We start from the raw sequence: 22,460 nt of genomic DNA, 5'->3' as shown, positions 1-22,460 counted from the left end.
TTGCATGATTATCGGTTGATGAAAAGAAGGTGGAATATGAGAATATAAGGCACGGGTGATATAAGACGGCAATCGAGCGCTACAAGCGGCAGAAGTGTTTCATATTGTTGATAAATTTCATTTACTTTCTTTCGTTCGTTCAAATAATTTGACAGGAAAAATATAATCGCTGTTCTACGTTTCGTTAATGTATCTGACAATAACAATTGTTCTGTAAAATGTTAAGTAAAATAGTTAATATGACATACTATCGATTCATAGTCTGATTGGTTAAGCCAGTGTTCAATGCAAGTATGGCCGCCCTGCCATCACCCACGCAGGTATATTATAATTTTTATAACTTTATCAGGCTATAATATTCAATATACTAGATCTATTATTAATTAGATTTTTTGAAAGATTCATCTTACTTCCGTGTAAAGCGATACCATCTTTTGCCATACACATTCTAAATACAACCATACTTGTGTCGTCAATCACTTAAACTTCGTTGACAGTACATACAAATAATCTTTCGATAAATCTACATTAAATACATTATCTCCTCTATGTACTTCTTGATAAACTTTTTAATAAAATAGTTAAAACTTACATATCATAAAATTTAATAATTTGAAGCTTTTATTCATATATTTGTTAATGTTAATATATTATACATTTGCGGCAATTTGTATGAGTTATTTATGCATAATACTATTAACAGTTTGTCATATGATACAATTTATGATATAATAGGAGTGAATATATACATAGATATATACATTTAATAAATTTGTTTTTATACAGGTGGCTGGAAGCCATACTGCTATATATGAAGCTTATTATAACCAGGTATAGTTTTATGTACTTTCATATAGTAATATCTTATATGTTTATATATTTAGATGGTTTGAAATTAAATAGTTGATTAATATGTTATATGACGCATGACATATGAAGGTGGATCCAAATGGATATGGACGAATTGGTGCGATGGAAGCTGCAAGATTTCTTAAGAAATCCCAGCTGAGTGATGTTGTACTAAGTAAGATATGGGATATGGCAGATCCACAATCACGCGGATCATTAGACAAATCTGGTCTTTTTGTTGCTCTAAAACTTTGTGCATTAGCCCAAGCAGGAAGAGACCTTAGTATGTCAAATTTAAATATAGAATTGCCACCTCCAAAAATGGTAAACTGTTACATTATTTAATACACGAAATAAATTATTTTACTTATCGCCATTATATATTTTTAGGGTGATATTCCTGTAATATCTCAAAAAAATATAGTAAATACTGTACCAGTAATAACATCTGTCAATAACGGAGATTGGTCTATTAAACCTTCAGAAAGAGCCAAATATGATCAACTTTTTGACAGTTTGCAACCTTCAAATGGATATATACCTGGGAATAAAGTAAAGGATGTTCTTATGGATAGTAAACTTCCTTTGGATACACTTGGAAAGATTTGGGATCTTGCAGATATGGATAAAGATGGTATGCTGGATAGACATGAATTTGTTGTTGTAAGTAACTTACTATATAATATACAAGACAGTTATAATAAATTAATTTTTTATTTCTATAATATAATTTGATGTATTATTTATTTGATACAGGCTGTGCATTTAGTGTATAAAGCTTTAGAGAAATATGCTATACCAAGTGTACTTCCACCGGAGTTAATGCCACCAGCAAAAAGGAAAGATTCTACAACATCAGTACCAAAATCTCCTGCACCAATTGCTGTAATTACAACAGTCCCACCATCTATTCCACCTCTACCTAATGTACCTCCAGTGAAGAGCATGGTTGGTTTGGATACAGTAAAGGTATTTCGATTGTTAAATAAAAATAAAAATTAAATATTCTAATCCTAACATAAAAATATATGATATAGACGAATGTACAGTGGGTAGTTTCATCTGAGGATCAAATAGCAGCAGACAAACTATTTTTGCAAGCTGATCTGGATATGGATGGGTATGTCTCAGGTATTGAAATCAAAGATGTCTTCCTTCAAAGTGGACTTCCACAGACTGTCTTAGCTCATATATGGTATATATATATATATATATTTTTTTTTTAATTATACTGTTTACTGGTTAGTAAAGAATAAGGAAAAAATGAAAGAAATTTCTTATTTATTTTTCAGGAGTCTTTGTGACACATGTCAAAGTGGAAAGTTAAATAAAGAACAATTTGCTCTAGCTATGTGGCTTATTAAACAAAAACTCAGGGGTGTTGAACCACCCACAGCTTTGAGCCCTGATATGATACCACCATCCATGCGAAAACCAACTGAATCTGTTGTGGTAAATATCTTATTGTATTAAAATAATTCTTTCCTTCTTTCTTAGTTATTCATACTTTTTTTGCAACATCATGTGTTGTTTTATTTTAAAGAAATAGTGCACGATACAGTCAATGTATTGTAAAACGTTTACGAGTTTGAAATGCCCTCCAAAACACAATCATGAATACAACAATTATTAACATTCCACCAATCATAATAACACTGTAATTTGTTTGTAGTTCCATTTCTCCAGTTACATTTAATTTTATTACACCAACGATTTCATTTCTTTGCCAGCAACTGTAAACAGAGTCATTATGAATTATATTTAAAGTATTATTATTTAATTCGATTTAATAACTAAATAACTATTTACCTATATATATTTGCATCTTGAAATTTTAATGATTTGAAAATTATATGCATTTGCGAATTAAAATAAATTCTTCCTTCAGACTGGTCTTTTACAATAGACGGATTTAAGATTTTGTCATCTACTTTCCAATTAATTGGTACATCTGTATTTAAATTTCTGGAAAAGCAAAAAAAGTTTGAATGTATTTCTTTAATTTTCAATGTTATTTTACCCTGGACACACAAGAACTGCTTTTTTATCGTATTTTTGATAAATTGTTGTGCGTATAACTGGCGGTGATGGAGCGGGCATTCCTTGAACCATAGAATATATACCAGCACTATTATTTGCACTTTCAAGTACATTTCCCTTCTTATCTCGTACTTCGAATATTATATTTTCTGGACACTTTATCTTAATTGTATATTAAATATTAAGCACTACACGAAATATTCTTATTTGCATAATATTTAATAATACCTTACAATAGCGCACCATAATTTCTGTTCTTCTCTCTTTAATATTCGAAATGTCCAAAGCTTTTGGCAAATATTTACTTTTACAAGGTATTTTGTTTCTAAATAAACGTAAAACCATTTTGATTTTATCATTCATACTTTTATCTACAATTTGATCCTGAATTGTGGTTGTAGTTTCTATTGTTCCATTTTGTTCATTCTCTGCAGCTAAATGTTACACATTTTGAAATTTTAAGATAGATAATGCATAGTAGAAAAAAAAAGTATACTTTGCCGTTTATAATCTGCAAGTTGTTTTTCTTCTATTATACTTTTCTTGTTGACATCTGCACGTGAAGAAACAGTACAATATCCATACCGAACTTTTTTACCAACTACATTACAGTTAGAACATAAGGACCATTTGGTCCATGTTGTATAGATGTTTAAATTATATTCTGATACAATATTTTGTGGCATTGCATGAGGCATATTGGGTGCTGTTGTAGGATATACAGTTTTTACTCCTTCAAGATCAGTGTCAATGGATATATAGTAATATATTGATAATGTATCCCCAAATTTACACCAATATTGACCAGCTTGTTCAGACTGTAAAGACTGTTGTATTATTATGGCAAAAAATATTTATTTACTAAATTGTACCTTAATGTTATGTATTATCAATGATCTGTCTTCTGGGGAAATGAACACATCATCTGATTCTGTAAGCCTACTTGTATCATTGCTAACAGTATTATTGAAATACCATTCTACATCATCACTAACGTAGATTTCTATTGGAGAGATACATATTTGACATTTTAATCTGAAATTGGTGTATTAGTAATGTTATTATTATAAAATAAGTAATAAGAGTATTCTTTTCATCATACGTGACAAGTGTTCCTTCTAGGGCTTCAAACGCTATTGGATACATCATCTTTTCTGGTCCAATATCGTTATATGTCTTTTTTAAACATTCATAATATTCCTGCCATAACTCTTTGTGTATCTTTCTAAGTGTTTCATTTGCTCTTGGATATTCATATTCATTAATATCAAGAAGAAGTTCACTCTCTTAATGGAAAATAAAAAGCTGTACTATATTTTTGCTGAAAAATGGCAAAAGTTATTACCTTTTTGTTTATTCAATTTTTTATTTATTTTTTTACGAAGTTCATTATATTTTTTCCATAAATTTATTCCTATTATAAAATTAGAAACTATATTTAATAAGAAATAAAGATATAACAACAATTTTAACCGCATCTTATAGTTTTATGAAACTTGACATACGTTTTTCAATTTTTTATTTATTAGAAATTTATTTCTTTACATTGAAATCAACAAACATGTCAAAACGTAGTAAATGTAATTTAAATGCATTGGAAATATGTTCATTATGTAAAAAGGAAAACAATTTGGATATGGCAAGTTGTATAACAATTGTGCCTGTCTTAATACATGATAAAACGCCAATAATTACCTTGAAAAGAGAAAAGGCGAGAAATGTTATGTTTGCAAAACAGTTACAAATAGAAGCAAGAAAAGCAAAATTAATATCTTTGTATGATACGAATGATCCGGAAAAAATCAAACCTAAAACTCGTCGTGAATACATAGAAGAATTCATAATTAACACAATAAATGACAGCACCTTTATTTCTATAAATTGATTTAATACGAGGTGTATAATTCATTGAAAAATTGCAATGCTTTCTCTAATGGATAGCAGTAGCAAGAAAGAATTAATTTTTTAGACCCTGTACCTACAAAAAATTGTGTTGAATTGAATTGTATAAAAATTATTTGGTAGTTTTTTTTGTAAATGATATAGAATTTTACTTATTATAAAGAATTATATCCCAATAAAAAATATTTTAGAACTGTTTAAAGTTATTTAAAATATTTAGATAGTTGAAATATAGAATGTATTAATTTTGTTGCATGGAATATGATTATTCAAATGTAAATATATTTTCAAATTACGTATGATATTTAAGTCCTAACATTTTTATATATTATTATACGCACACAAAAAATATTTGTACTGTCATTATATAATTAAATCATCATTTCATATAACTTATTTCTCTTTTTTATTTTCAATAAAATGTATTTTCATTTTTAGGAAAACAATAATGTCTCTGGTTATTCAAACCCAGAATTGGACATGATAAGTAAAGACATAGCAGAACTTGTAAAAGAGAGGCAAAGTATGGAACAAGATATAGCACAAAAGGAAGCTGATATTAAGATAAAGAACGGTGAAATTAAAAGTTTACAGAGCGAACTGGATACACTTGCTGCTACATTAAAACAATTAGAAAATCAGAAAGGTGAAGCACAAAAGCGATTGAATGATTTAAAAGCTCAGGTAAATAACATTTTAATTTGGTATATTTGGATGATTTGCTTGTTGAATGTACAGCTTTGCTTATATATGAAATTAGAAACATGGATTTGTGAATTGTATATAATGCTTTTGTTAAGATATGTAAATAATTAAGTGTACTACAATTTTTACAATTTAGAAATTATTATTTGATACAAATTAAGTTTTAATAATATGATTTAACACTGCATATTGTATTATTACACTATCATATGTTTTACAAATTATTTTTTTGCATACAAAATAGTTATCAATTAAGGAAAGAGGTATAAACTGTAAGAGTCTTTTCCTGTATTTAATATTATTTTTTTAACATTTTCGCATATTTCATAGTATAAGTTATACGATACTTAAAATCATTTTTATGCATATAGCATGTTTTACATTATATAATTATTTCTCCTCATACATATTGACTGATTTATTTATTTATGATCTTTCTCTGATTACTTTTTTTTCAATGAACATAATTTATATTTTATATAATAGAATATTTATCAATTCATTTTTATGTTTTATTTTACAATGTGTTTAGATCCTTCATTATGATTTAGTTTTATTATGTTTTATTATGTTTGGCTTATAGAAGACAGAAGTAGATAAAGATTTGAGTGAGGTCGAGCAGAAGATACGTGAAGAACAGAAAAAGGTACATCAAAAATTTCTACTTTTAATGAAGGGCAGGTACGGTTGTGAAATACAGATTCTATTTCTCACTACTATGAGATGACAGTGGCTACAATTCTTTAGTACTTATAGCTTCATCAAGTATAATACTATAAAATGAAAAAAATCGGGATAGCTTTTTAGAAGAATAATGATAAACCTACAAAAATTTAAAAATAAAAACATTTGTAATTTCATTTTGTGTATTAATTATATTCAGAAAATAATTATATGGGACTTTAGTTCTATCTATATAAGCATATGTATAAAATATAAATATATAAACTAATGATTTAATATATATACACCACACATTATTTTAGAAAAAGCTTTATTTGTTTCCGTTACATCTGCATAGTTAATGCTAGTGCTTTGCTGCATTGCATGATAAACTGGTTGTAGCATAGATCGCCATCAAAAGAATTATATTTACTTACAACTTTGTGTTTGAGACTCCAGTCTAGTAAAAATTATGAAATCATGTTTTAACTTTATAAAAGCATTTCATATAAATCTATGTGCTAAATTTAATTTTTTTCAAGACTGATAAAAATACAAGTATTTAATCTAGATTTGAGTCTTGAATTCTTATGATTGTATATAATATTTTTCTGTATTAAAAAATATATGTTTTAAATTTGCAAATAATTAAGTGTAGATATAACACCGTACGTTATTAACAATATGTAATTAATATATTATTAAGTGACTATAAACTTCATTAAATTATATACTTAGTCTTGTATATAGTCTATAAGTTACATATATATGTATATGTGTATCTACAAATATACTTAACATATTACAGAAATATACTTTTATACTTATGTCATAATAAATGAATTATCGTATATAATACTTTATTACCATTAATAATAGGTTGATAAATTGCGTCAACAAGCAGAAGAGCAAGAATCGGTATTGCGTGCTCAAGAAGAAGAACTGAATTTTAAACGACAAGAATTGGAAGGCTTGAGACAAGAAGAACAGCAGTTAGAACAGCAACAAAATAAAAGCAGGGACCAATTAAATGAACTCACTAAAAATTTGCAGGATACACAGTTGCAAATTTGTCAAGCAAAAGCAAAAATCACTCATTTACAAGAACAACAACGGCAAATGAGTGACGCAATTGCGCTTTATGACTCTGCACTTGCAGCTGGGGATGCCACACTTGTACCTGATACTAGTCTGCAATTTAATCCCGAAATTGAAAGCTTAGAGTAAGTATTTAATATGTACATTTCTTAATTGTCTTTATAACAATATTACTTTATTATTTTTGTGTAAAAATCTATAGATATGAGAAAACAAGCGAAGAAGATAAGATTCAAAATAAGAAAAACGTTCAATTTTCTAATACAAATGGAGCAACAATGGATGGGTTTGAACAAGATCCTTTCGCGGAACCATTTAATAATGCATCAACACCGGATCCATTTGGAAGTGCATTTTCATCTCCAAATACTACTGTAAGATCTTTCAATTGAAATAATTACTTATATTATTATATAATTCCTAACGTAGCAATATATTTACAATTACAGGGAGGAGGAGGAGGAGGAGGAGGAGGGGGAGGAGGGGGATTCACATCTGACCCATTTAGCGTATTTGATGATAGCAATGCTGTTGTGAAACAAGATCCGTTTGATCCATTCGGAGATGGAAAAAGAAACGATACTAAAGCTACTACTACAACATCAGTAAGTTATTATAGGAATAATAAATTCTTTCAAAAATACAACTATTATTTGGTTTATTTATCAGTTCTTTTTCTCCTAGGCGACAAAAGATCCATTTGGAGACGATCCATTCGCAAATCTTCATGCACCACCTCGACCAGAAAGTCCTAGTCCTGCTCTCCCTCCTAAAAAAGCAAAACAACCTCCACCACGACCAGCACCTCCTCGACCGTCTCAAGGACCTACCGGTCCTCTACGAGCAGCACCGGCACCGCCTACACCTTCTCCTACACCCGATCCCTTTGCAAATGCTTTCTCTGCTCAACAAGGCATAATAGATAACAACAACAGTAATAATTTTAATACGTCTACTGGATTTGCAGATTTTGCTAATTTTGATTCTAAGGTATGTACTTTCACGTTTACAAGTGTCATATAATATCGTTGAAAATTATGCTCCTATTTTATCAGTTGGTAGAATAATTATTTTCTTTGCACTCTGAATTGTATTGACCAATCCCCTTTCTTTCTGTTTAAGTGTTCCAATATATCTTCCTGGGCATATCCCTTCCTTCCTCAATTTTATCAATGTCCAGTACGTTGTATGCTGTTACTTTACGTTTTAAATACAGTTATTTTTAACGAAAGTGTAATATATTGACAATGACTTAAACATTACTTAAAGTAAAATGCTATTTTACATAAATAATGATAATATGATTCTTAACTCACATTTCTAAACTACGAGTTACTTAATATTACTATATAATATGTCATTTTAATATATTACAATATTATTTTGTAAAATATATTTATATTAAAAAAAAAGATTAATTATATTTTTTGTTTTATATTTAGGTAGAAGCTGCACAATTTTCAGTTTATTCATTGATCCGACTCCTGGAGCATGCTGTCTACAAATTAATTAATTTGTTCTCTTTGTTCCAGTATTCTGTTTTCTTTTTATAATATTGCATGGAAATTTTTACATTATTTAAATAAAACGTTCGAGTTAATTCGACCAATTTAGTGTCATAGAATCTTTAAACGCACGTTTATTTATTCGTGAATGGTTTAAAAAGCGTTCACTTATTATCTTTATCTACCATTTGTTGTTTTTTTTTATATTTCGCTCAAAGTTGATTATCAGTTGATTACTAATTGATTAATTTAGTAACATACTACAGATTATCGCGTGTTAGTGTTTTTTACTATAACAAAATCAAAACGAACGAACTCGAATGTTTTGACTCGCTTGCAATTGAGTATACTCTAGTATTCAACAACAGCCACGTATGGTCCGGCAGCCTGACGATAACCAGCGGTTCTTGCGCTATTCTTTCTACCTTTTCAGTAAACGAAAATTGACCACTGAAAAAAACCTGCTTCAGCCGGAACCAACACTGACTCGAACGGCACCACCCAGACCAACCAGCAGAACACACACAGTATCAACGGTAACTCCAAAGCTGCCGGATTTCACGGAAGATCCCTTCAGAGACTATCGATACGAAGATCCCTTTAACATACCGGATCCATTCGCCGATGATGCAGAAGATCATAACGCGAATAAGAGTGAAACAACGGCTGGCAACGTGGATCCATTTAGTTATGGAACAACCTCGGTACTCTCTCGTAAAAATTCGTTCACCAAAAGCTTTGATATTGATTTCTCAAATACTTTTCCTCTGACTAAAAGCAAGTTTGAGAAAGACAATGCTAAATTCGATACTGATTTCGTGAAAGCATTCTCCGACGACAACAGAAATATAAAGACCATCGATTCCGATGCGTTTTCAAACTTCAAGATAAAAACGGTTGACATAGATGAAGCATTCTCCACCAAGAATGAAAAATCTGCCAGAAGGCAAGGACAAGATTTAGCACACAATAGATCTAAAACTACTTTTAATGATAAAAAATCGAAAAATGACATGGGTAAAATTTGGAACGGTAACAGTGCACCACCTCTCTCGTTGAGCGAAGAAGAGCAATTTGTTTGGGCATCTCAACAAAGCTTAAAGACCGAGGAGGAAAGGCGTAAGCGTAAACAGCAAGAAGAGGCTGAATTAGCTTTAGCCCTTGAACTAAGTAAACAAGAAAAATCCGGGAAATTGTAAATTTTTCTGTTTGATTTATTTGATTGAATTGAAACATATACATATATATATATACATATATTTTCGGGCACAACGACTTTACGAATCTTCATAATGAAATCAGAACTGAAAGATACATGATATGTTAACTTATTATTAATAACTATGAGATCTGTGCTAATGAAAGGCTATGAAGGATAATCGCGTAATGCTTATTTTTAATACTACTTAGCATATCATAATCACGGTGGCACGAAAACAGAAATTGAATCAAGCATACATGCATCCAACAATTTATAGAAACATTAATTATGCAACATCAAGAAACATCTCACCGCGTATGAAGTCAGTTTTGGATGTGATCTTACTGGTTTTCATCCGATACAGGATACATTTAAGTATTCAACTATATAGTTACAAACAAATCTCTCGATGCATTGAATACTATTTGAAGATAAAAAAAATTATATCGAACCGCGCGCTCTTTTCGATACTCTGGTTTACCACAGAGGAATCGATCGATTTTGTAAAAAAGTAAAAGGAAAGATTAATCATTGCCTTGCAATATCGAATTCTAAGATAATGACACTTATATACTCGTAGTTGGTTGTACACTATCGCTAACGTTAAATTAGCATGTATAAAAGCAAAATATAATGGCAGATTATTGGATTGACAATAAAAAAAATGTTATGTACACGTATTCAGTGAGTTCAAAGTGAGCGGATTAGTAATATAAATGGTTATCCGCATTTGAGCAGATAAAAGATTCTCAACATCGTTATACGAAGTACACTTTAATATATATAATATACATCTGTACATTTGCGAATAACAGCGGAGTGTAACATTTCTGTTTGTTTGATCTGCACTATTAACGATGTCTTATGCATGATACTCTAACTCGGTACATGTCTTCGTCAATATTTACCGGAAGGCATTGAATAAGCGACATAAAAAAATCATTCTGGCTATATAAACGTTACTAGATAGAAATACACAAAACGTACGATATATAAAAAATACTATTACATATTAGTATCCTTTTCGACATGTTATTATTGTGTATAAGAAAGATCGGTTACCGATTAACATAAAAATGTTGTGTTTCACTCTAAATAGTACTGAAACTGCAATAAAATTCAAATGAAATGTTTAGTTTTTTTTTTTTTTTAAATAGATTCTGGACTTAATGAACAGATGACGAATAGAAGGTGCGAATAGCAAACAATTGTATTTGTTATGTTGTAGTAGTGTAAGCGAACCGTTCCAATAATGTTTGCGAGAATGCCGTCTGATTCAGCCTTCGGTCTTAGTACGTCCCAAAGAAATAAGGTGTTCAGATAAAGCGTAGCTCCGTGTTTGTCCCCGAATAATCTCGCCTAGCATGAAATTCGTTCGAATCAAACACAATGAGCCGCGTATATCTTTACTTTTACTATTATAATCATATAACTTTACAACGACAATGTATTACGCATGCTGTATATATTTCTATCTGTATTATTTCATGGTAATTATTATAATAATTATGTTATTGTTATATCGCTATTATGATTATTATTATGATTACTATTATTATTATTATTATCATTATCATCATCATCATCATCATCATCGTCATCGTCGTCGTCGTCGTCGTCGTCGTCGTCGTCGTCGTCGTCGTCGTCATCGTCATCATTGATAGTGTAATAACTATATCATAAAAATACCAAGCGTTGTCAATATATCATTTACTACCAGTGAACGAAAAAGAAAGAAAGAAGAAGAAGAAGAAGAAGAAAAAGTAAATGACTGTAAAATCGTACTATATTATGCGTTACTGATATAAATATGGTATTATTGTGTATCGATATCGTTGCTGTTTTGGATGCTTCGAGAGTATACGTACATACATCACACGGTGGCAAATAAACAGTAACTCGCGGGAATTGAAGACGCGTGTGCCAGAACGAATATTTATCGGAATAAACCAAATGACCTAATGCCACGCTTAATTCCAATAATTTAGAGGGCCTCGTCCAAAGAGTCGAATTAATCTTCGGTTGTACGAACTATATTTTACTAGTAATAACGAATGATACATCGTTTGACGAAATTTCATTATATCTATTTCCATCGTTTAATATTTATCAACGATATTTCTGTAATTATTTTACAAGATGATATTCTTTTCTTTCTGTTAATTGAACGATTAGATTTTCTATGTACCGATTTGTGATTTTTATTCAAAATATGAATATTATTCTAGAATGTTTTCGATTTATTATATCGTTTAAAAGTAATTCCTATTCCTTCCGTAAATCTCATGTGTAAATTGTGTAGCCTTTAGATTTCTACAAGATATTTATTTGATAATTCTAATGCAAGAAAGTTGGAACGATAGAGAAAATAAAATTCGATGAACTTTGTATTTTTTCCGCAGATCTGTTTAACTCATTCTGTTGCATATACCAGAAGATGAATGTACTGGAACAAAAGATAATACACTTTAATACATATGTATACATGAGATAAATCGAAGTATATACATATACGCAAGCACTACTGAATAGCGTATTTAAAATGCGTTTAGAAAACCTGACTGCGACATATTTAGACTATGTATTAAATAGAAAACGCTTTATTCCATTTTGTTTTTGTTAATACTTAAAGGACGATGAACATATACAAGTGCTACTAAGTTAGAACGAACGTTGTAACAATACATTCGATTTCAGCGATTCAATATCTATAGAAATTTGTATTTAAATGCGAAAAACGTCTCCAAGTTTCTTTTTATTGGCAAACTTAAAAAAAGGTATTTAAAAATTTATTCTATGCCTCGTTTTAATTAAATTATACTTTATAATGATACTTAAATTATGCAGAAAATTGTTAGTGAAATTGGAACGATGAACGTACTTGTCCATTAAGTTTTAACAATAAAGTTACGTTACAATAATACAAGTAAGATGAAATTATTAATATCGTTATTGATAAGAAAAAAACGTTGATATCGTTGTTACCAATGTGCAGGTGCGCTAAGTGAACAGGTGTGCAAAATTGTTAAAATCTCTTTCGTTCGTGCTACATTTCTTACGATAATTTATTCGATGCGACAGAACACCACCCATGCAAAGTTGCGAGATACGAACGTCGAATATGAGTTTGTTTATCGATATCATCGTACTCCTCCTACGTTGTTTCAATATTCTCGACGAAATCCTTTATCTCTAACATAGTCGAAACCATCGACATAACATAAATTATTATATTACGTACCATTAAAAGCGCTATTCTCTCATTTATTTCGTACATTTCATTATTTCGATATTTGAACATTATTTCAACGATGAATATGTTCTCTCTGAATATGTTTTCCTTTCTTTTATCATCTTCGTATCTTTTATAAAATGAAATTTAATCTTTTCTACACTTTCGTCCGTCAAAAAGTATATTTCTATAATATTATCGAAAGACATATTTTATAAAAATAACATGAAAAAAAATTTCAAAGAAATTTCAGTATCGTCGCGTCGAGAATGAGGATAACATCGTTCAGGAGGTCACACAGGCATACCTTGACTAAAGAACATTAATATATGTACAATCCATATGGAAATTGTTATAATTCACATGCAAATAACATGAGTTTTCGAATAGTATGTGAGAAAGATGTGTATGTAAATGTACTTGAACTATGTGTAATTAACTAATTCAAGTTATTAATCCCTCAACTGGTGCGCGGTAACGAAAGTCGACTATATACGGTGTACTGTGCACAAAGAATGCTGGTTTTTTTTATATATATATATATATATAAATATATACATACATTTAGCGATTCGAGAAACATAAAAGCGACGTAAAAGAAAAAAGAAGGGAGTTGTAGCGATGCTTTGTTAATTTTATGTCCGCGACTCCCTCGCGTAGTAATAAATAAGAGAAAGATGTCGCGTATATCACTTTTGTTCTCTGTGTGTAATCAGCAAAAAAATATTCACCATGTTACATTGATTATACAAATATACATAAATGTATGTATTTTGGGTAAAGAAATTTCTCCGAGAGACCGAACATCGTGGAAGATCGTCCTTCGAAAGACAGGAATTTCGATCAGAGGTTTCTTCACGCGCGACTTTTATATTTCCGAGAACAAGGTTCTCGTTTTAGGTGTTGCCTCTGTTAGGTATCTTACCACATGGCGATTAATCTTGTCGACATTATTTTCGAATCATAAGATAACAAAATGCGGCAAGATGCAAAAAGCTTGAAAAAATGTTGCTCTATCGATCGATCGGAAGAAGTAACAAAAAAAAAAGAAAAGAAAAAAGTAAGAATTACTTTCAAGGCAAATAAGTTTGAAAGCTCATCGGAGAAATCTTCACCGTCAAGGACGTGATTGAAAAGTATTCTAGAAATTAAAAACAAATATTCGTCAACTTCAAATTTCTCCGCGAAACCGAAAAACAATTAGTGGAACCTCGAAGGTGTCTATCGTGGACAAACGAGATCCAAATGTATGCGTAATTGCGTAAGAGTTATCGAAATTTGTTTGCTGTTTGTTTAACATCGAAAGAATGCTGTTGCACATGTGTACATGTAGGTGAAACGCACGCCGACAATTTTCTCGATTTTTCATGTATCGCGAAAGTAGAAGATGTTGAGACTGTATTACTAATATACTTTATTGCTACCCACGTGCATTCCAGTGTCTCTAAAATTTGAGCAAGAGCGAGATTCTGTTTTATGAAACAATACTCTTCGAAAGAAAAATGATAGAACAGTATTGTTTGATACAACCATCGTAACGAAATCACAAGCTCTTCTTGTTGAAATTATTCGTTGGCGAATTGCAACCTGTACGAGAGGTATTATGTTCCTTCTTCGTTGCTTATGTCCTACCTGATTTTATAATTAAATAATTTCACTAACATGTCCCATGCCGTATGAGATGATGTTAATAATATAAACATTGATCGAAAACATTTGTTTAATAGAAATATTCTTCTGTTTAATATTAAACTAAAATAAAAAAAAAAAACATTTTGTTATATATTCACAATATTTATATAATTAGATATTGTAATTTAATATGTTAATACGATTCGACGATATCATTCGAAATGTTACATTTCTTACGGTGTCGAACGTGTTAAGTATCTTTGCTCAACGTCTAAGTATCTCGTAAGATATCTATTTCTATTTCGTAAAATGTATCGAGAAAGATATGATTTATTGCTTTTTGCGCTACAAGTTGAAAAATCAATTAGAAGTCTGATCGTTCGAGACACGCTGTTGTACGCTCTAAATATTCCTGAATGCTCGCTATTTAGCTGGTAACAAAGATAATCTGTTGTTCGCCAAGCGTATGCCAAAAGTGCATGCGAGTAGTAATTTATTATTATCGCTCGTTGGAACTCGCGTTAAGTAGACATCGTACAACGCTCGTCGTGATTCTCAAGTGGACGTAATTGATGATCTTTCATCGAATCATTACAAACATGAATATTTCACGAGTATCGTAGAAACTATTTCCTCGCTCAAAAATCTTAAGACAATTATTATATTAGGTTAAAAATTCGATAAGACTATATATACAATAAAGATATCGAAAATTTTTAGTTATATGATAAAGAAAGTAAATGTTATTAAGACATGCATGCAATTTAAAATTTATAATTTACATCGGATATCAAGGTTTTATTAAAAACGATAAATGCCCTAAGATTTTTGAGTAGGAGTATACATATTTCGATAATTATATCAAAGAAGTTTCCTGAAACGCAAGGAAACGGCTATTCATCGTTGTACTTTCGAAACTTCTTTCGCATTATCGATTCTTATTAATTTATAACACATCGTTTCTATATTTTTGCAAATATCGGAAAACTTCAGTATGTATTTGCAACTGGACAAAAAAAATACTCAAGCCAATTAACTTTTACGAATTCGATATACACGCTTATATCCTTCGTCTCGTTTTTCTTGATAAAAAAATACCAAGTTTATAATCAAGTTTTGTTATGTGACCACTCCGTGGTCGTGCGATTAACAAATATATTGTACCGATGTTACGAGTTCTTATAGGCAAATACCTATATAGCAAATCGTTGTTTAATATAATATAACCCCTTGTACATAATAAGTTTAAATATACAAACATCTGGTTCACTATGTGTACATTAACCTACGTATACTTACTTCTCTCCATTTTTTATTTTCAATATTCTTCGAAGTGGAAACGAACTTTAAACTTATTTTTTTGTTAATTTTTACTACTTTCAACATTCTGTTTTTAACAACGTTCTGTACAATTATATCGATAGTAACATTGGAATTTATTTTAACTGTTATTTTTTACGATTTGTTAAAACTACACCCTCGTTAAGAAAAAATATTTAATCTTATTCTTAATTTCTTGAATTTACATTTCGTAAACTGTTTAGACCTTTCTATCGGTATAAAATCCAGTATAAAAACCCAAAATTTAATAAATCGGATTAATAGGTTTATTTAAATTTGATTAAATATCGAAGCTATTTTCACTAAGATAATAATAATATAAATATATTTAATTGACACACAAAGAAGAAGTTACGGTCCTGAAACGTGGATTTATTTACCGCAAGATGTCATCATTGCGAAAATGCATTCGTACCTAGTCATACCGGTTTTAAATTTAAATAAAAATAGCGTTATTATCGTTGATATGTATTAACCAGTACCCATTGAATATTACAAGCTTTTCTAGCAAATAAAAGAAAAAGTTAAAATAAAATTTTGTCATATATATGAAATATATATGACATGTCGATACATAAAATATTAATTAATAATACACACATATGAATACATAAAGATGAATGAATATTATATTCTTAGCATTATTAGAAAATGATTATAGAGCACAAGAGTACGATATATATTTTAAGATACAGAAACAATATTAACTAAATAAATGCAATATTTTTATTATAGGGATATATAATAAATTTGAAACCATCGAAAACCATTGATTAGAATCGTTAAAAATATTACTAAAATTATAACATGCTTGTCTAATATTTATTGATTTGATCGGGATGTATATTGATACAAATCGTGATTTTTTTTTCGACGAATGCCTTAAATAGCCGCCTCTTTTAAATGCGGTATACCTTTTCTATTGTGTGATCATCGCATCGTTACGTATTTCGAAACGAAACTGCACTATACAAAAGTGATCATGATTGAGAGAGATTAATCGAGTACTTAGTCTGTTTTATAATATCTTGTTAATAAATGAATCATTCATACGTAATCAAAGTGTATAGTTTTGTAAAATAAATAGCCTGTTAGAAGAAGGACTCGGAATTTCTACAGCAGCTGATGTGTAAAGATGGCCAAGCTCAATACAAACAAATAGTGATCAGTTATGTGCTGATTTCACAACTGACTGTGCACTAAGGGGTGAGTAAATTTGATTCACGTAAATAATGTAGATAAATGGTTTTATTTTGCAGTAACTGCAATATTTCCTAAGAGTATTTCGAATTTTCGAAAATATTGAATAGTAAATGACATCTTTCCTGACCTGCTCAATAAAACTTCTCATTTACGACGAATTTACGACAGCATTGTCTTCATATGTAAATTTTTGCTAACTAATCCTTGTATTCGAACTGATGTGTCGTTTAATCAAGTTTTGTTTTTTCTTTTCTTTTTTTCTCTTTTTTTTTTTGATAAAATGTGAAAAGTAAAGTATTTTTTAGTTCCGCCTTTTTTAAATAAAAATTGAAATTCAATCTCTTAAATTATTAATATAACTTTTCTAAAAATGATCTTCAGTTGTTAGTCTCGATTGATAATTTTTGTATTTGTAATTATGTGTAATTCTTTAAGTCTTGTTAAGTTTTTATTACAGTATTTTTATATTTATAGACAAACGATAAGGATATTTATTTTATCATACGTTAAAAGATGGCTTATGATCCACGTAATATAAAATATCCATCGGATATGCACAACCATCAACATAATCAGCCTAATATCACTGGATATACATACTCTGGACATCCAGTAACTCATGTTCAACAAACAGATGAAAATAGAAATGAGAATAATTGTGGAAATAAGGAAACGTGCCCTCAGATATCTCATCAGTCTTCGGGTACACAGACTATTCAAAAAGTAGACGCAGCAACTATGACCGATCCGTTACAAATAGACTTTAGACTTACTTCGGAGTACTTAGCACGATGTTCTAGTACATTAGGTTTACCATATGTAACTAAGTATGAAGAAAATAGCAATAATTCAACGCATAATTGCCAAGACATTCGGCCAAAAATTGAATTTGAAGTTGAGCCACAACATATCAATGGTAAATACATGGAAAAAGATATAACAGAGATTGAGAATGTTCTTTTTTTGTAAATGATAAATTTTATTGTTTCAGGTATGTTAATATATCATTGTCCAGAATGTGCATACAGATTTGAAGACAGAGAGGCATTGCACGAACATCTAGAAGATCACAGGCAACGACCTCACATTTGTGATATTTGTGGTGCAAGTTTAAAACGCAAGGAACATCTAGATCGTCACAAACAAGGACACAATAAAGATAGGCCATATCAATGTAATATGTGCTGCAAAGCATTTAAACGCAACGAACATCTTGCACGTCACATGATTATACACTCAGGTAGCAAAAATCAAGTTTGTACAGAATGTGGCAAAGCTTTTTATAGAAAGGATCACTTAAAAAAACATTTGCAAAGTCATAATAGTAGCAGAAGCAAAAATCTAAACAGTTCGCAGAATAATCAGAATAGCCATAATAATGGCGAAGAAGGATTAAGTAGTTTTGCAATGATGATGAGGCAGACTGGGCCACCTCCATTTTCTATTTTGAGAACTTAATACATTTTTATCTTAATCTTAAAACAAAGTTGTTTTATAATTTAGGCAATTTAAATTTGAGAGATTGATACAGCGAGCTTTATCAGAGACACTTTCATGATGTAACGGAATAATTGTTGATGGTTCTGAATTTTGTAGGTATATATATGTATGTATATATATATAAATATATATATATATGTATGTATGTATGTATTAGTCTGGAAATGCTACTTATAACGTAGCTGAAAAACAAACAGGCTCTAAATTAATTCTGCAAATTTTATATTTCTCTTTTTAATATGCCTCTAATATGCACAATATTCTTAAAGTAAGAACGTACCTGTTAAGGGCAGTTTTTTGAAATGTAATATATATATTTAGATACTTTAAACAATTTTATTTAAAAAAGATATTTATATAAATTATTCAAGCTTTTATATAAATTACAACTGGGTATAAGCCTAGTATTGTTGAAATTTTTTTCTTTAAATTTTACATTTGATATGATGTTCGAAATGTATGGAAAGAACAGGAATAAAACTAGCTTAGCAATAAAATTTTTAGTTTCAAATTTAATAAAAGAATGTTAGTATGTTAATTAGATGTATCTTACTGTGTATTCTAAATTAAAGCAGCCTTTGTAAGACCAGCTTTTAAATACTTTCATCTTGAAGCAAAAAGAGATGCAAATACTTAATAACGCCGTGCACAAACGATTCTTGTTATGCTCAAGATACTGAAAGAAGATGCGTATTTGTTATATATTATGTGTAAAAGTGGAACGAAAATACATGATTTTGTTTTCTGCTAAGATAACGGTATCAATCATCTTGGATCATGTGCCTAAAAGAAACAGCATAATAACACCTATCTTTGCACGTAATTATGAAAAAGGAATATAAAATCAACGTTAAGAATAGTTTGTAATCAATGGAATACATTTTGTAGCCCTAACTGGAAAGGAACATTGCACAAAGTATGGTCGTTTTAATATAAAAAACAGAGCGTTGCATAATTATTTTTTATCGATATTGATTTCTCCGTTACTTTTTATTTATATGCCTTTACCTTCTTTCATGTTGTACATTGTAAATAGGATTAAAGAATGTATGTAGGATTAAGGAAACTTTGATCCAAGTTAGAATAAGAGCAATGTTCCTTAATGTTTAAAGTTGAAACAGCGATGAATGTAAGGATATGTCATGTTAAATAATTTAATACTACAGTTTACATTGTGCGAGCGTGTCAGTATGTTTGTACGTGTGCTATATAGAAATATATAGATACGCGTATAATATGTAGTAATATGTATTGTATTATATTAATATGTTATATGTTATACGCGTATTTACACGTGAAATGTTACGTCAAATTACCCCTGTAAATTATGTATTTATATTTATTAAGAAGAACCGACCATATATCGGCTTTATTATATAACGCTTCCAAAGTGTACATAATCGGACATATTACGTGAAACATGGTTAAAAAAAGATCAACGTTTTGTTATCGGTTGTAGTAGTTACAATTAAACTAATAAATCATTATTACATAAAATTATAAGTCGTTTTAAATTAAATCATATTTTATAACCCATTTGTGTATGTGTGTGTTTGTTTGTTTGTTTTAGCACCAGGATATGGAGAATGAAGGAATTATGAATAATAAAAATTAGCATATTTTCTTAGATGACTTTTCATACAATTTTTATATATATATATATAGATATATATATTATATATATAGGGTATTACATAAAGCAGCACTGGGAAATGTCCGAAAAAACGTTCACAAACTTTAAACTTCTATCCTCGCAACCTAAATTCGTCTGTCCGTATTTTTTTTTTGTTTTTTTTTTTTGTTTGTTTTATACCTACATCTCCCTTTTATAGGTTTCGTCTTCTCATCTACTACGTAAGTCTTGCTTTTTTGTTTGTCTCAAACTGCGTACCTCTTTCCTCGTCCTTACATTCCTGAAGATTACATGTTTTTTATGCACTCTATACAAAAATAAAACGCTGAGATCATCAGAGGGTTCGCATAGTTATACACAATTTCTCTTATTAGTCCTTTCTTTCTTTTTTTGTTTCACCTTATCTTTCTTTCCCTTTCTTCTTCTCTCTTTTCCCGCTTTCTGCTCTCTCTCTCTCTCTCTTTCTCTCTTTTCTTCATCCCTTTTTACTTCTAGCCTGTTCTTTCCCTTTTTGATTTACGCACCATGACGAACGAACGGTATTATTTTACTTTTTCCTTTGTACCCTGGAAGACTGTGGTACAAATGTTTCGATGAGGAACAAACGGAAATGAAGAAAAAGAAAACACGGTGGATTCAAACGAAAGACTCGTATTTCCTATATTCCGAGCTTGAAAATTTCACTATTTCCCTTTCTTTCTCCTTTATTATCTATCGGATGTCCGGAAAATCCACAACCGGAAACGCAATCATAGATTCGAAAAATGAGTAACGAGTAAATTTCTTTTTCGAAGGAAGTACATCGTTTATCGATGTTACATTTTTTGTTAAATACTTCTTTTTCGTGTTTTTTTTTCTTTTTTTGTTCTTTAATTCGAAGCTAATAATAATCGCAATTATGGCAGTATCTATGCGCTCTTTAGGCATACTGTTTATCGTGATACACTAAACGGTGGTGAACAAATTGAAAAAGTTCAACAAATAGAGTTTTTCGAGACAAGACAAATACGATTCAACTCGAGATATAGCTACCGAAACTTTAGGTTCTCTAAACGATATATCCTATTGTGTGCATTCAGCGGTGCGTCAAAATTAATTCTCAGAGAGTTCTATACGGTTTATATAAAATATTCACCATTCACAATTTGGCTAGTCTATTACAAAAGTATATACCTTGCTAACATTTGATCGGTCGCAATGTAAGTACCTTGCGCTATTTCGAGTAATCTATAAAACGTCAGCCTTTGCAGTCTCGTAAAAAGTTTGTAAGAATATCTTTCTTACGGATCTTTAGTATTGCGTTTGTGTGTCCAATAAGAAGAGTTCCTTAAAAAATCTTTTACACATCTATTTCAGACAAACTGTATGTACGATTTGTTGGCACCCTCTGCACTTACGTTTTCCAGTAAAATGTTACCGTATTAAAAAGCAAAATAAACAACAAGAAAACGAGATAAATTACGAAACTATCAAGCTTTTCATATTTTTATGTTTTTAATACATATTCTTCGTAATTTCGAAAAATGTTTTCTAAAGTTATGAATTGAATTTCTTTCTTTGAATTTCTACGAATCGAGTTTCTTTTGTCGCGCGAAAGAAGCGATTCACGAGTGCAAAGGGTTAAAAAAAAAAAAAAAAAAAAAGAAATCATTGTGATAACTTTTCTACTACATTATCGAGACAAAACTAATGGAAGAGAGAAGAACAGAAAAAAGAAAATAAATTGCCTCGTTGCGTCGCGGACTCTCCGGCTACTCGGTAGATGTCTATTTTACGCGTAATGACTTATGTGCAATGCGTACTTATTATATTCCCTAGGCTATTGGAAAAAGAGGAGTTTAAATGCTTTGTACTATGTCGAGGAATTTGTATATCTTTCCATATTTCCCTTCCGTCGTTACTCGCCTGTTGTGCTGACGTCTCTGTTTGAAAAACCGGTAATCACATTTACGCACA

General features: G+C 30.1%; 3 protein-coding genes across 6 annotated transcripts; 2 read left to right on the top strand and 1 right to left on the bottom strand.

The window, feature by feature from the left end:
• Positions 1–19: 19 nt before the first annotated feature.
• Eps-15 (Epidermal growth factor receptor pathway substrate 15) lies at positions 20–10,968 on the top strand. Of its 3 annotated transcripts, none has more exons than XM_072022651.1 (14): positions 20–320; positions 787–831; positions 940–1,173; positions 1,240–1,512; positions 1,606–1,818; positions 1,887–2,044; positions 2,142–2,301; positions 5,230–5,475; positions 6,080–6,142; positions 7,039–7,382; positions 7,460–7,631; positions 7,707–7,862; positions 7,942–8,247; positions 9,196–9,333. In XM_072022651.1, exons 1-14 carry the CDS (start codon positions 294–296, stop codon positions 9,196–9,198), a joined length of 2,400 nt encoding a protein of 799 aa, XP_071878752.1. In that variant the 5' UTR covers positions 20–293; the 3' UTR covers positions 9,199–9,333. The 3 variants fall into 3 exon arrangements, with proteins under 3 accessions (XP_071878752.1, XP_071878750.1, XP_071878751.1); XM_072022649.1 differs by having other exon boundaries at positions 21–320; positions 9,233–10,968; XM_072022650.1 differs by lacking the exon at positions 6,080–6,142 and having other exon boundaries at positions 21–320; positions 9,233–10,968.
• LOC139998253 (uncharacterized) lies at positions 2,375–4,227 on the bottom strand. Its single transcript, XM_072022675.1, has 7 exons — positions 3,992–4,227; positions 3,762–3,924; positions 3,386–3,707; positions 3,118–3,323; positions 2,870–3,051; positions 2,659–2,814; positions 2,375–2,582 (listed from the first exon to the last, which is right to left on the bottom strand). The coding sequence occupies exons 1-7, from the start codon at positions 4,036–4,038 to the stop codon at positions 2,411–2,413; spliced, it is 1,248 nt and encodes a 415-aa protein (XP_071878776.1). The 5' UTR covers positions 4,039–4,227; the 3' UTR covers positions 2,375–2,410.
• A 5,290-nt stretch (positions 10,969–16,258) lies between the features above and the next one.
• LOC139998257 (uncharacterized) lies at positions 16,259–20,368 on the top strand. Of its 2 annotated transcripts, none has more exons than XM_072022681.1 (3): positions 16,259–17,374; positions 17,829–18,287; positions 18,363–20,368. In XM_072022681.1, exons 2-3 carry the CDS (start codon positions 17,885–17,887, stop codon positions 18,827–18,829), a joined length of 870 nt encoding a protein of 289 aa, XP_071878782.1. In that variant the 5' UTR covers positions 16,259–17,374; positions 17,829–17,884; the 3' UTR covers positions 18,830–20,368. The 2 variants fall into 2 exon arrangements, with proteins under 2 accessions (XP_071878782.1, XP_071878781.1); XM_072022680.1 differs by having other exon boundaries at positions 16,260–17,374; positions 17,846–18,287.
• The last annotated feature ends 2,092 nt before the right edge of the window (positions 20,369–22,460 follow it).

Source organism: Bombus fervidus, chromosome 2, assembly GCF_041682495.2.
Source record: "Bombus fervidus isolate BK054 chromosome 2, iyBomFerv1, whole genome shotgun sequence".
NCBI classification, from domain to species: Eukaryota; Metazoa; Arthropoda; class Insecta; order Hymenoptera; family Apidae; genus Bombus; species Bombus fervidus.
This window is presented reverse-complemented; position numbering and strand designations above follow the sequence as displayed.

Excerpts from the sequence above, each read along its gene's own strand:
- LOC139998253 (XM_072022675.1), bottom strand. The coding sequence starts at position 4,038 with ATGATGTATCCAATAGCGTTTGAAGCCCTAGAAGGAACACTTGTCAC. Across the intron at positions 3,708-3,761 it reads TGATAATACATAACATTAAG|TCTGAACAAGCTGGTCAATA; the intron begins GTACAATTTAGT and ends CAGTCTTTACAG. Across the intron at positions 3,324-3,385 it reads TGCAGATTATAAACGGCAAA|CTGCAGAGAATGAACAAAAT; the intron begins GTATACTTTTTT and ends TGTAACATTTAG.
- Eps-15 (XM_072022649.1), top strand. The coding sequence starts at position 294 with ATGGCCGCCCTGCCATCACCCACGCAG. Across the intron at positions 6,143-7,038 it reads TACGTGAAGAACAGAAAAAG|GTTGATAAATTGCGTCAACA; the intron begins GTACATCAAAAA and ends CATTAATAATAG. Across the intron at positions 7,383-7,459 it reads CCCGAAATTGAAAGCTTAGA|ATATGAGAAAACAAGCGAAG; the intron begins GTAAGTATTTAA and ends AAAAATCTATAG.
- LOC139998257 (XM_072022681.1), top strand. The coding sequence starts at position 17,885 with ATGGCTTATGATCCACGTAATATAAAATATCCATCGGATATGCACAAC. Across the intron at positions 18,288-18,362 it reads TGAGCCACAACATATCAATG|GTATGTTAATATATCATTGT; the intron begins GTAAATACATGG and ends TTATTGTTTCAG.